Source organism: Natrix helvetica (assembly GCF_964273705.1).
Source record: "Natrix helvetica genome assembly, chromosome: 5".
Classification (NCBI taxonomy): Eukaryota; Metazoa; Chordata; class Lepidosauria; order Squamata; family Natricidae; genus Natrix; species Natrix helvetica.
Window position 1 is genome coordinate 28242344 of NC_138551.1, and position 13206 is coordinate 28255549.

General features: G+C 36.6%; 1 protein-coding gene across 6 annotated transcripts in view; it reads right to left on the reverse strand.

Moving 5' to 3' along the window:
* Window positions 1-343: 343 nt before the first annotated feature.
* ARHGEF26 (Rho guanine nucleotide exchange factor 26) overlaps window positions 344-13206 on the reverse strand; it is a 48964-nt gene continuing 36101 nt past the window's right edge. For 5 of the 6 annotated variants that reach the window (XM_081955616.1, XM_081955615.1, XM_081955612.1 and 2 more), the window contains exons 10-15: window positions 13057-13146; window positions 12570-12724; window positions 8096-8305; window positions 3825-3892; window positions 3210-3314; window positions 344-699 (exon numbers count right to left, since the gene is read on the reverse strand). In XM_081955616.1, coding sequence (XP_081811742.1) covers window positions 557-699; window positions 3210-3314; window positions 3825-3892; window positions 8096-8305; window positions 12570-12724; window positions 13057-13146 — 771 coding nt within the window. In that variant the 3' untranslated portion in view covers window positions 344-556. Of the gene's footprint in view, window positions 700-3209; window positions 3315-3824; window positions 3893-8077; window positions 8306-12569; window positions 12725-13056; window positions 13147-13206 lie in introns of those variants that run through there. The other variant, XR_014175584.1, reaches the window with a different exon arrangement.

The window sequence follows — 13206 nt, forward strand, 5'->3', positions numbered from 1 at the left end:
CTATGAAATCAATTGTGTTTCAGTTCAACTGAAATCAGTTGGAAGAGTAATAGTCAATGTTCATGGGGGTCTCAACAGCCCTTCTCTGCCTCAAAATATACAAACAGGTAGCTCAATCATGTGCACCACAGCAACTGCACACATAACAGAAGCTTTATCCAATTCAAAATGTTGATTGATTGGAGTGAAACAATGAAAACTGTTTATTAAATTAAAATAGGTGAAATGAATGGACTACAGAACTAGTTTTTAGAACAAAGGTATATTAGATATAAGATACAGGAATATTTTGTAAATACTGTAAATAGTAATGCTATCAACATACGCTATCAATAAATCAACATTTATTTTTAGAAAATTTTAAAAACGAAGTTTATTGTGTAGAAATTGATTCAGAAGAAGCCTTATTTGCCTTGAATTGGGTTAATTTCTTCCATTCTTAAAAATCTATCTGCATAGATCTGATCTGCTACCAAGATAAAAGGGGGTAAGGGGGAGGGACCAAAATGCCATTGACTTTAGTGCAAATTCTAGAGTACGTACATTAGAGACAACTTTATACGTTAGTTTCTAGGCCTAGCAAACGTCCCATTCTTTCCATGTTTTTGTCAATTGTTGCTTGACATGTGATCTCCTTGGCACATTCCATTGGAAACCAGCCTCTTTCTCCATCACGCAATCGCTCTCCTTCATACCAACCTGCAATGAAGTGCAAAAGGATTAAACACGTTACAAGCCACCATAAGGATAAAGAAACCTGTCAGATCCAATAGAGCTCTACTGAGTTTAATATTGCATTTAATATATGCAGCTGGGTTCTCAAAGACCATTAATTTAATAAAACTTTGTGTATTACTACACCCTCAGGTAATTAGTGATAGTCAATGATTTACTAAAATAGGATAGGAAGCTTGCACCCTTTGATCCCCAAAACTAGCCACTATGAATTTCCAAGCTCTGCTGCACAAGTACATCTAGGACTGCATCAGCTCTACCTACACCATTTTTTTTCTTTCAAGGAAAGGACAATAGAAAAGTAAATGCAGCATAATCACCAGGAGCTATAAGGATGCCTTTACCTCTCACCATCTATCTGGTTAATATCTTCCTTTGGAGAGAAGAGTTAGAATTCTCTTTTTTTTCCTATTAGTGGATAAGGGAAGCAGTGTCTTTGCATTCCCAAGCAGAAAGAAATGAATAATTTCAAAGGATAAAGTTTAATGGACGTGCTGATATCATTATGTTAAGCCCTTATCCCCCTTGGACTCCTATATCAAAGACTTAAACTTCTTTGGCCTCTGGACATAATTTAATGAAGTTAAACTTCCCAAAGACTATATTTTGCCTCACTGTTATGGCCCACAAGCAGAGCTGGCAGCAGATTCGGACAGTGAGGAGGTTGGGGAGGAACATGGGCCAGTCCTGGAGTCTGGGGAAGGCTCTAATGAGGGTTCTCATCAGTGACGCAGATGAACAGCTGGAGCCTGTTCCCAGTGTGTGCATGTGCAGAGTTGCCAGATGAAGGGAACAACTAAAGAATAGAGGTCAAATTGGGAGTAAGGCCAAAGGTGGACGAGAAATGGCCCCTCGCAGAGGAAATAAAAGGAGTGAAAGGAGAGTGGAGTTTTCAGGAGACAATTAGTTCACTTAATTGATTCATGATTTTCAGAGACTCCTTCACAAGTTTTGCAGATCAGCCTGTCAGCTCTCCAAGCCAGATAAGGTCTGTGACTGTAAATCCTCCCTCCAAAGACTTTGTTGGATGTGAATGAGCAGAATTCACAGTAAATTAATAAAATGGGTTTTTATTGGAACAAGGAGTTTGCTGCATGCTCTTGTGGAGCCTAGCCACTCACATCAAACTGGTTAGGAACCACCAGCTTGTACAGAATAAAACCAGGTAAGCATTGATAAATGCCCTACTAGTGTTTTTTTTTAATAGGACAATTACCTTTAAGACAATTCTTGAACAAGTACAAAAGAGTGTGGCATAAAAGGGAGAGAATAGTGATAAGGGCAGCGGTGATGGGCAGAGCAGGGTGTTGGGGGCAGCTGGCAGTCGTGGGGTAGATGGATGCCCAAAAAGTAGTTGTAAACATGTTCAATGTTTTTAACATTTTAATTATTTGTTTTATGCTATTGTAAGCCACCTAAAATCACTTAACAGTGACATGGGCTGCATATAAATTTAATAAAGAAATAAATGTGGGTGAACCTCGGGGGCACTCATTTTGATCATGTGAGCACAGAAATATTGCAAGGCCAGAACTTTGAGGACTAATTGTAAATCCCTTTGCTCAGCTCTATCATAACTTGAAATGTTCAATGAACAAAATAGACATTAAGCAAGTACTATCTGTAATATTTTGACTGATTTCTAAGGGATAACCATTAACTAACAGTTGTGAAACAAAGAAAAGTGCTATGTAATTAACTTTCTAAATATGAATACCTATAACGTTACCAAAAGCACACATTCCAAATACTCTGGGTCCCAAACGGATTGGAAGGAAAGATCGTTTATTTTCTTTCATGTATCATCAATTAAAGTAAGCATTAATTTGAATTTGCAAAGCTTAACGTTCATTAAGATTAATCATTAAACCTTCAGTATACTTTGCATTCCTCTTTTTTGTGGTTACTTAGAAACATCCAATATATTTCTGCCGCTTTCGGTAAAGTGACTTTTCTGAATATCCCACCAAGCCTGGTTAGGTAAAATTACAGGGTCAGATACTTTCGTGACATTTTTATAGAAAGTACTGCAGATTTTATTGAAAGCATAAGTAAAAGATAAAGTGTGGTGTTTTGTTAATACTCATTTTGCTTACAAAAATGACTTTCAGGAAGCTCTTCAGAAAGATATTTTCAAATTAAATATTTCTATTTGATCAAATATAAATTCATATATTCCATCTATGGTTTTCCCCCATACTTGGAAAAAATGCCCAAAGAAGGTACTTATGTTGAGATAATCCACATTTTACTTGTACTGTAGACAAAACCAGAATGAAACACGAACCTCAATCATCGTAGTGTAAAATTTTAAACAGGTAGAACTGGTTCTTACATGTTAAATCTCAAAGAAGGCATCCCAACTCTACAAGAGTAATTGTAGAGAGTGAAGTATAGCACAGATGCTAAAGAGTTTTGCATTTAAAAGGATTTTACAGCCACTAAAAAAAACCCTGGAAAAGCCCTTTACTTACCATCTTGGACTTTTTGATTAACTAGAACTACATCAGCAGCCTGGAGGGATAATTCATCGGGTTGCTTGGCAGTGTATGACCTGATCACTTCTACCTGAGTCAAAGCTGAGGGGGAAAATAGTATTTATTGATTCATATGGTGCATTTCAAAAGCTCAAGAATTCACTTTAAAGGTGAAGCGATTATAAGCATATTCAGTATGACTTAAGTTTCTCGGCATGCAGTTTCCAAACTCTTCAAATGTAAAATTCTTGATTCCCCCCCCCCCCCCCTGCAAATCCAGGAGAATCAGACAGCATACAGAAAGAAGCAAGATCAAAAACGTTCAGGTAAATCATTTTTAACTATCAAAGCTATAGACCAGTAGGGGGCATCCTAGAAATGTTAAATCTTATTCAATCTCTCATGAGAACTAAATAAACATTAAAATAAAAGGAAATTAGATACTTATAAAAAAAAAGTCTCTACTGTCTACTTATTATTCAAAGTAGACAGATAAATATGGGCCGGGGAAAAACATCAGAAACCTAGTTAGGCTTAATTTTTTTATCAATGGTTACTGAAGCTCACTTTACAATCCCAAATAAGTTTATCATTTTCTCATTCCTTCCTTACTTGTCCTGTCCTTGCTTCTTCTATCATTGCTTTGTCCAAGTGCAGTAATCCAGCGAGCCCTCTCATTCCTAAAGAAAGGGGAAACAATTACAAATGTTTAAGTATCTCCCTCTTTTTCATGGCATGCATATATTTATATTACACATATTTTAAATATGTGTCTAGGGTCCGAGCTTCCCCTTCTAAAATGACAGGGGAGAAAGCAGTATATAGAAACTCCCAGAGAAAACAGATCATTTAGACCTGTATTAATTGGAATTTTAAAAAGGTTGCACTGATAAAGACTAGGACAGAAGAATTGATCCTCCTAATCTTTATGGATCTCTCTTTGACTTTCGATATCATAAAATACCTTTATGAACTGTACAGGAAACTTTGGAGTAAGCAGCACCACATTGTGCTACTTCTTCTGTTCCTTAAGTGGCCAATGTTAGTTGGCAGCTGTGGGGGAGGTTAAACTAGCAGATGCTCTGGAAGGTAATTCATTAGCATGGAGTAAAATTACTATCTCTATGCTGATGTTACCTGCATTCAACTCTGCCCCAGGCCAAAGAAGTGACTCAGTGGAGGTGATTAAGATCTGCATTGGGACAAAGGTGTAGGCTGCTCCCTAGCAAGACAGAATGGCTGCAGATGTGAAATCCTTTTAAATCTGGAGAGAATGGTTAACTAAATTTGATTTAGTTAATTTAATTATTAACATCCCCTCCCTCCCCCAATGCCATCACTCTGCTAAACAACTAATTCCCACAACACTGCCAAAGTATTTACTAAGACTGCATTACTATTATTCTTCTCATCCATATTACCTATCTCCTCCCACTTATGACTATAACTCTATTGCTTGTCTTTTTATAATTTATACTGTTGTTTGTTTTCTAGTATGAATTGATTGCTTATTAGTAACCTATGACTATCACTAAGTGTTGTATCTAATGATTCTTGATGAATTTTTTTTAATGTAAACTGACAGCATATGCACCAAAGACAAATTCACACTTGGCCAATAAAGAATTCAATTCAGTTCAATTCAATGCAATTCTATTCTATTCTTATGCAACCTGAGATGACTGGGCGGCACACAACCATCAACAAAGAAATTCCAGTGAAATCAATAAAAGATGTCAAAGTCAGTGAAGTGGGAGTCTCATTTTTCCTCACCAAAGGCCAAGTGCTCATCTAAATAACAGCACAGCCATCCATATCTCTGGGGTGGGAGGATCTCCTTCTATCTAGAAGATAGGTGCTGCTACAGAGAAGGTGCCCTTCCAGAGCCCCAATACAGGACTTGGTTTTAATTGAAGGAACCTGAGCACCTCACCTGCAGGATCAAATTAGGCAGGCAGATATTGTGGTAGATAGGTGGTTCATTAAGTAACCTGCAGGTTAACAATCAGCATCTTGTGTCCCACCTGGAACCAAGCCAGTGACTAGTGTGGTAAAATGAAAGTGTTCTCATGGTATTTCAGGAACCATGTCTTTTCGGCTGCAATGCCTGATCTCTGGAATAGCATCTCTTCAGAGACACAGATAATTCCCACCCTGATGATGTTCTAGGACAGTGTTGGTGAACATTTTTGGCAACCAGTGCTGAAATGGGAGCGTGCGCGTGGGGGAGCACCGGAGAAGCAGTTCCCCAGAGCACATGTGCAGGAGTGCCAGAACCGGAAAAGCAGTTCCCCAGTGTGCATGTGCGCACCGGGAAACTGAGCTTCCAGTTTCTGGCATGTGCATGCATGCCGGTCACCTGGTCTTCCAGTTTCTGGCGCACATGCATGTGTGAAGAGCAGCTGGCCAGCGCACACCAAAACCCGGAAGAGCAATGGGCGACAGCTGGCGTGCCCAGAGAGATGACTCTGCGTGCCACTTCCGGGATGGATACCATAGGTTCACCATCATGGTTCTAGGAGCTATTGAAGACCTAGGTTGTTCTCCCTGGCTCTGGGATGGAAAAAATTGACCAACGTAATCTCCCTCAAATATCTTCACTATAACATTTTTTAAATTATGCTTTGGCATGAAAACAAAGCAAAATTTTCTATGTAAAAGACATTGTGTTATTTATTCACAAGACTGCTAATGCAGTAAGAAAATATATCCCAGGGAGTTATAGAAACTTGCTAACAAAAAAAAGGTAATTATGTCTTGAAGATGGTTGGTTTGTAATGCATGTAGGACATTTTCTGAAACAGAAGGGTCTCCGTAGATCAGCTCAAAAACTAAAATCACTCGAGTTTCAGTACATGAAGAAAAAGCTATGATATATTAAACAGTGATTTTAATAAAGGAAATTCAATTAAGCCTGTTTGAAAAAATTGCATTAAAATATATGTATGCATCACTACTTATTAAGTTTTAAGACAAAAGAAGATAGGTAACTACACTTATGCTAATGATTCTTGTCATTTGAAATACAGCACAGACATCTAAGCAACATTAGAAGAAACTTCATTTCTTCCAATGAAGAAATTATGATAATTAGATTTTAAAAAACTGATCTGTGGTAGAGAAGGTTTAGTTATGCCAATTTTCAAATTGGCTGAATTCACTAGGGGCATTCTGGCATTTTAATCTAATAACATTGCAATATTTAATCAGCTAGCTCTCTAGCCATCCTATAGGAATGTCTGTCTGTCTCTGTATCTCACAGTGCGATGCTTCATGGCTCATTTTAATTTTTGAGATGGAAGAAATGTCCTAACGCTATTGGGCAAAAATGTACAGACTTTTATGCACATACACACTTGTTTTGCTTTTCAGATTCCAGAAACAGATTTAGACTAACTTTTCAGCAAGCTACTCAGATGCCAAGGCCATTCCACAAAATGGAAGGGTTTTTTTTTTAAATGGAATCTGAATCATTGAAAACAAGATGCTTTTTGTTGTTGCTGTCTCAGGATGAATAGTCTTTCAATGTAGTCTAGCCAAACAAGGCAGGGCAGATTCTTTTATCATCTCCTTTTTCCAGGCTACATAGAATTCAGCAAGATAGTTTCCATGGCTTCGCTGCAGTCTGGAGTTAACATCTGAATTATAATGTTTATATCTTAGAAAATGAATGTGTATGAAATGAATGCAATGTTTAAGCTGAACCTTTTAGAGACATGACGAAATTTGAAAATATATAGAGATTTTACATGACTTTTTTTAAACAAATGATTGTAATAAATATAGTAAAGGAACAAATAATTATGCCTTTAAGATAGATAGATAGATAGATAGATAGATAGATAGATAGATAGATAGATAGATAGATAGATAGATAGATACAGATAGATAGATACAGATAGATAGATGATAGATATAGACACACACAGAGAGAGACAGACAGACACACACACACACACACACACACACACACACATATATACATACATACATAGTATATACTCTTCCCTTAGGCAAAATTAGCAGACTCTCTTGGCAGTCCAGTCTCAAATCAAAGAAGGTATGAAGCTGCTATTCAAACAAAATATGTTTTAATACGACGATATAAAAAAGAGTGCAGACAAGAGCAACAGAGATAATTATGGTACTGGACACAATATATGTGATTACATCAATCACCACGATATAAAAAAGATGTGGAGATTCTAGAAAATGCAGAGAAAAGGAATAAAGATGATCAGGGGCTGGTGGATAAAGCATATGAAGAATGGTTGCAGGAATTGGGAATGTCTAGTTTCATGAAAAGAAGGACTTGGCATTACACGATAGAAGAGTTCCAACATCTAAGGACCTGGCACGAAGAAGAGGGGATCAATCTTATTCTCCAAAGCATCTGAAGGAAGAACAAGAAGCTTTGTTTCCATGGATGGAAACTAAACAAAGAGAGAAGCAACCTAGAACTAAGGAGAAATTTCCAGACAGTTAGAACAATTAATCAGTGGAACAACTTGCCTCCAGAAGTTGTGGAATGCTCCAACATTGGAAATTTTTAAGAAGAGATTTGACAACCATTTGTCTGATATGTTAAAGGGTTTCCTGCCTGAGCAGAGTGTTAAGACTAGAATACCCCCATGCTCCTTCCAATTCTGTTAATTCTAATTAACTTGATATTATGTGTTGTCTCAAAAATCTGTAATCCTACGATAGTTACTAACAAGAAAATAAGCAAATTGATAATAATCTAAGACTATGTTATTATTATGTATCTGCAGAAAAAAACTAAACAGAAAAATATATTTCAATACAATGGATGGAAAAATCTTGTTCAGATTTTTAAAAAAAACAAGTTGAAGAAATTTACTTACCGAGTGACATTTACTTACTGAGTTTCGGTTCCCAAAAGCAGTTCAATCTTCTCTCCTGCATGGTTACTCAGGACAGTTAATTTGAAGAGGTGATTGGCAGAACTCTGCCGAGAGTAAAGCATTGGTGTGCTACTTTTTACTGGAGAGGAATTCTGTTCTTCACTGTCACACTGCTCAACTAGTAACTGATCCCTTAAGGAGTAATCTGTAACGTTGTAGCTCTCGTCACTGTCAATAAAAGGAAAAAAAAGAGACAAGAGTCAAAGGGAGCTTAGATTAAAATCAATGCTAAACATGTCAGGTGTGCAACAAACATCTAGAGAACTGTCCACAGTGCCTGATTTTCAGACATTTTTAGCTGTTCAGCAAAGGAGAAAAAAGGACACAAAAGATCCAATTATCAAGATAAAGCCGTGATGGCACAGTGGTCAAAATGCAGGCTGCTGGCTGCCAGCACTCACCAGGCTGAAGGGTGACTCAGCCTTCCATCCTTCCCAGGTTGATAAAATGAGACCCAGATTGTTGGGGGCAATAAGCTGAATCTGTAAACTGCTTAGAAAGGGCTGAAAAGTAATGTGAAGTGGTATATAAATATAAGTGCTATTGCTATAACAATATTGGTCCTTTAGAAGTCTATTCCATATTTAAACATATGCATTCTTATATTTAATTTAAACACTCCTAACTTTGTGTTGTGTGCCAGTTGCAGACTTCCTGGACCAGGATTCCCTGTGCTCAATCATTCAGTCAATAGTCATCTCATGGCTGGACTATTGTAATGTGCTTTACATGGGGCTACCCTTGAAGCGCATTGGGAAGCTATAAGTGATGCAGAGTGGCCCCTGTAACACTACTGCTGTGTGAGCTGCATGGTTGCCAGTCTGCTTCCAGGTGCAATTCAAGGTGTGGGTGATCATTAAAGCCCTTCACGGCATGTGTCCAGGTTACTTGAAGGACTCTCTCTCCTCACTGGGATTGGCCTATACCACTCGTACCAGCAGAGGGTGTGTGCTGCAAGTCCCATCAACCCAATTGTTTCAGCTGAAATGGACCTCTTCAAGGCATAGACTATCTGCACATAATTCATTTTGCAACAAATGATTATCTGATGCCCGAATCTCAGAGAAAAGTCGTCCATACAAATGCTTCAATGGAGTTCGTTTCTAAAGGTTAAGCTCTCTCTACCAGCAAGTTAGCTATGGAATTATCAAGCCTTCCGATTGGTTACATAGGTTTTGCACCCATACCAGTGTTACTCAACATTAGTACATTCAGCATTAGGATGTGCAATGTGCATACAACTATGGAAACTCATGATATAGAATTTAAACATTTTAACCAGATAGTTAAGAGACTCACCTCTCTTCTTAGTCGTATTTATATAGAACTCCTATCACTTACTACCAGTCTTTAAAAGTTAACATGCAATAACTAGTGAAAAATTTGCTCCTTTCCAATATAAAACAATGATAAAATACATTCAAGTTGGGATTTGAAAAAAAAACTTTGAGACAGATTATGGGGCACATAATTAATACAAACAAATATTTCTGCTGGCTGCATTTTATCTGTGCTTCTTCTAGAATTGTCTGTGCCATGTGAAATTTGCTTGTTTAACAACTGTCCTTTAATCATATAATAAGTATAGTTTAAATTCATTTGCTTATAATAAATTCATTAAAAAAACAGATCAGTGAAAATCACAGTTCTTGTTTCTTTGACTATGGAAATTTATGCTGGATAAAATGACTTGGATTTATTCTTAGTTGGATAATGACATTTAGACAGGCCCTGGGGAGATGCAGGGGGTGCAGCCTTGCACAGTTGTATTAGAATTGTTTAAACCTGATGGACTTAAGGAAGTGATGGGATCATTATGACTCTAATATTCCTATTCTGCCCTTTAGATCCATCCCCTTCTAAGCTGGCCAAACCATCTTGGGGTGATGTGAATGGATTCTGGTAGTGGTGAACTCATCCTTGAGAGTTTGTTCCTCCACCTCTGGTATTGGTCTGCTCCAAGAAGCCATCTTTGTTTGGAGGAACCCAGAAAGAGAACCATTTCTATTCAATCAATAAATCAATAGGCTTTTTACTGCAGAAAACATTATTAATGGGAATACAAATTTGATGAATATGCATAACTTCCACAATGCTTGTTCCTGACTGAGTGAATGCACTAAATAAACTGATTTAGTGGGACCTAAAACTCAAGTCACTCAGTTTGGATCCAATCTCAATTCTTACTAAAAAAAAGAAAAGAAACATTTGTGTGTAATGTTTAGCTGATTTTGAATCATTAAACACATAATTCTCCCCAACCTTCAACTTTAGTAAATATATTGCATTAGTTCCATCACCGTCTATGGGATCCATGAAAGTTTATGCAGATAAAATTTTAATATATAAACAATTGATATTCTGAAGTTTGTAAAGCAATTATTTTTCAATTCTACTAGAATAAAAGAGCTTAATTTGTTTACAGTGCATAATGAGTCCTTATGAGTAATGCCAAATCCTCCCCATCTCAATAAACAACGTATTGCTAGAGAAGATGGTTAGCAGATGTATGAAAATGGATATGCAATCAGCCTGGCTTTATACCAAAAAGTGTAAAAGTACAAAAATTAGGGATCTGTTTGCTAGTAAACTATTTCTGTAGTTTCCACGTAAAATTTGCCTGCATGCCAAGAAATGCAGCCAATGTTACATCTCATATATGCAAAAAAAACCAACAACCCCTCTTTCCTTTTCTGTTAGTTTTTTCTCAATTAAATTGCACATAATTGCAAAGATTTCAATACATCTAAGCTTTAGTTTTAGCTTACGTTTTTGTTGGTTTTAATCTTTTGTAAAACTTTGCAACTTTAAAGAGACTCAAACAATAGTTTAATTACAAACAGGTGTTATCATTTTGAATATTTTTTGATATGTGTAGCCCAAGTTCCATTTTATCCACAAAGTGTGCACAGGTAACATTCCAAAGAGTTTTGTGACCTTTGGCTGGCTTCATATTTAAGAGGTCCAGCTGCATTCCACTACCAGGATTATCTCAAGAGCTGACAAACCATTAGATGGAGAAAAAATTTCAGTGATGTCCTAAGGGGACTGTATACCATGTAAGAATATCTAATAACCACACAGTTAAACAAAGGGTGGGGGAGGCCTTCTTAAAATGTGAGCATACTTGACAGTTATCCGTGTTTCTGTTAATGAAGCTTCACAGTAATATGAATTATTGTAAAAATAATTAATTCAACAGTTCAAAAAGAGAAACATTTAATTGTGGATAAGAGCGGAAAATACATCTGAATTAATCAAATCACATATGCTACAGTATATTTTAAGGCAGTACAGACTAACAACAGTGCGGCATTCACTGAAGAACAAGAAGAAATACTACTTCAAAGCTATTTTGTAAAGCACGGAAGGTCTTAATACAGAAGCAGAAAAAAAGCAACATATTCCATCTAGTTTTAGAAAGACACAGGGACCACTTGGCCTCCATGTGCTTCAAAACTGGTAGAGATGTACAAAACATACCTGGCCAAAGAACATTCCCACAATATGCTGGGTAAATTCTGCAATGTGAGCTGATTTTCAAGTATTTATAAAATTACAAATTAATCAATCTTCTAGGAACTATTTCACAACTCTACTTCTCAACTCAACAGGACTCACCTTTGGGTCACAACTTATTCTTAGAAAGCACTCAACTAAAGCATAGCAACCCATCAGATTTTGGTCTCAATATGAAGAACATTTAAGTATATAAAATTAGCTACTTATAGCTACTTGGACTTGAAAGTCTCATTACTTGGATGCCTTTCAGCATGCTTGATGATTAGAAAAGTTCCAGGTAATTCATTTCATGACCTAGCTGGTATGTAAAGCATTTGGAAAGTCTTCTAATATGCAAGCAATTTTAAGCCAATGTACAACATCGTCCTTAACTACAAGATCATTTTGCAACATATTTTTTTCTTTTTCTCAGTTCTGAATGTCATCACTAATCCATAAGATTCCAGGTTCAGTATCTCATATCACTCCTTAATAGAATCTCTTAATGAAGAGCAAAAACTGTGAGAGAAAGACCAGTCTAATAAACATGAATATCAGTGCATACTTTACTCAGATGAAAATTCTTCTCCCTCTATTAGTTTTCTTTAAAAAAAAAACCTAGTTACCATGGTTTTTTTTAAAAAAATGGCAAAACAGATATTATTCCTTATTCAGAACTGATTTTTTAAAGTGTGAATTAGTACTCTCAGCAGATTTCTTTGAAGAAAAAAAAACCTGTTACCATGACAAACAAAGATTTGTTCATCATACCCACAGAAAAAGGCAGTGGGTTATAAATCAACAGAGCTGTCAAAGGTTTAAATAAGAGAACTAAAAAGTAATAATTTGTTTCTTTCTTAGGCATAATAAAAGAAATGCATGCAAAATTCTACCATTTCACTGTAAAAAATGTTTTCAACATAGCTCCTACCTTTTCTTTTTTGTGATAATGAGGACATCATTAAAGAGGAAGAAGTATACATGTTGCTTAGTAGTCCTTTTCGAAAAAAGTCCAGTGTCTTCAACAAATGCTGCCAATTCACCCCGTTTCACTAACCATCGTGAAGAGGAAACCAGTGGAAAGGGCTACAAAGTAAGAAAACTGCAATTTAATCTTTTCTCCCGGTTTTCTAAGTAGACATTTTTACAATAAAACATGTTCCTTCTACAGTTCTGAATGCAAAGAGAAAAAGAAAGAAAGAAAAAGATCTGGCATTTGCTAGCCAAAAATATGAACTGTGATTTAATCTTTATTGCTTTCAGGAAGCACTTTTGTTATTTTCCAAAACATCAACCGAATAATCCCTATTTCATCATAAGAAAAATAAACACAGCTTATTCTCACTCAGAAAACTCCGCACTAAAACAAACCAGAAGCTAAACGTCTGTATAAAAATGCATGGAACTATGTCTCCTACCTTGATTTTGAATTCCAACTGAGAGTTGATGGTATACATCATTTCTGTCCTTTCCATTTTTCGAGCACCTTCATTGCACAGACGAACCAACTGGAAAAAGAGACATCTATGTCACCTAGCAGGTTTGCATTCGGTTTTAAAAATGTAGGG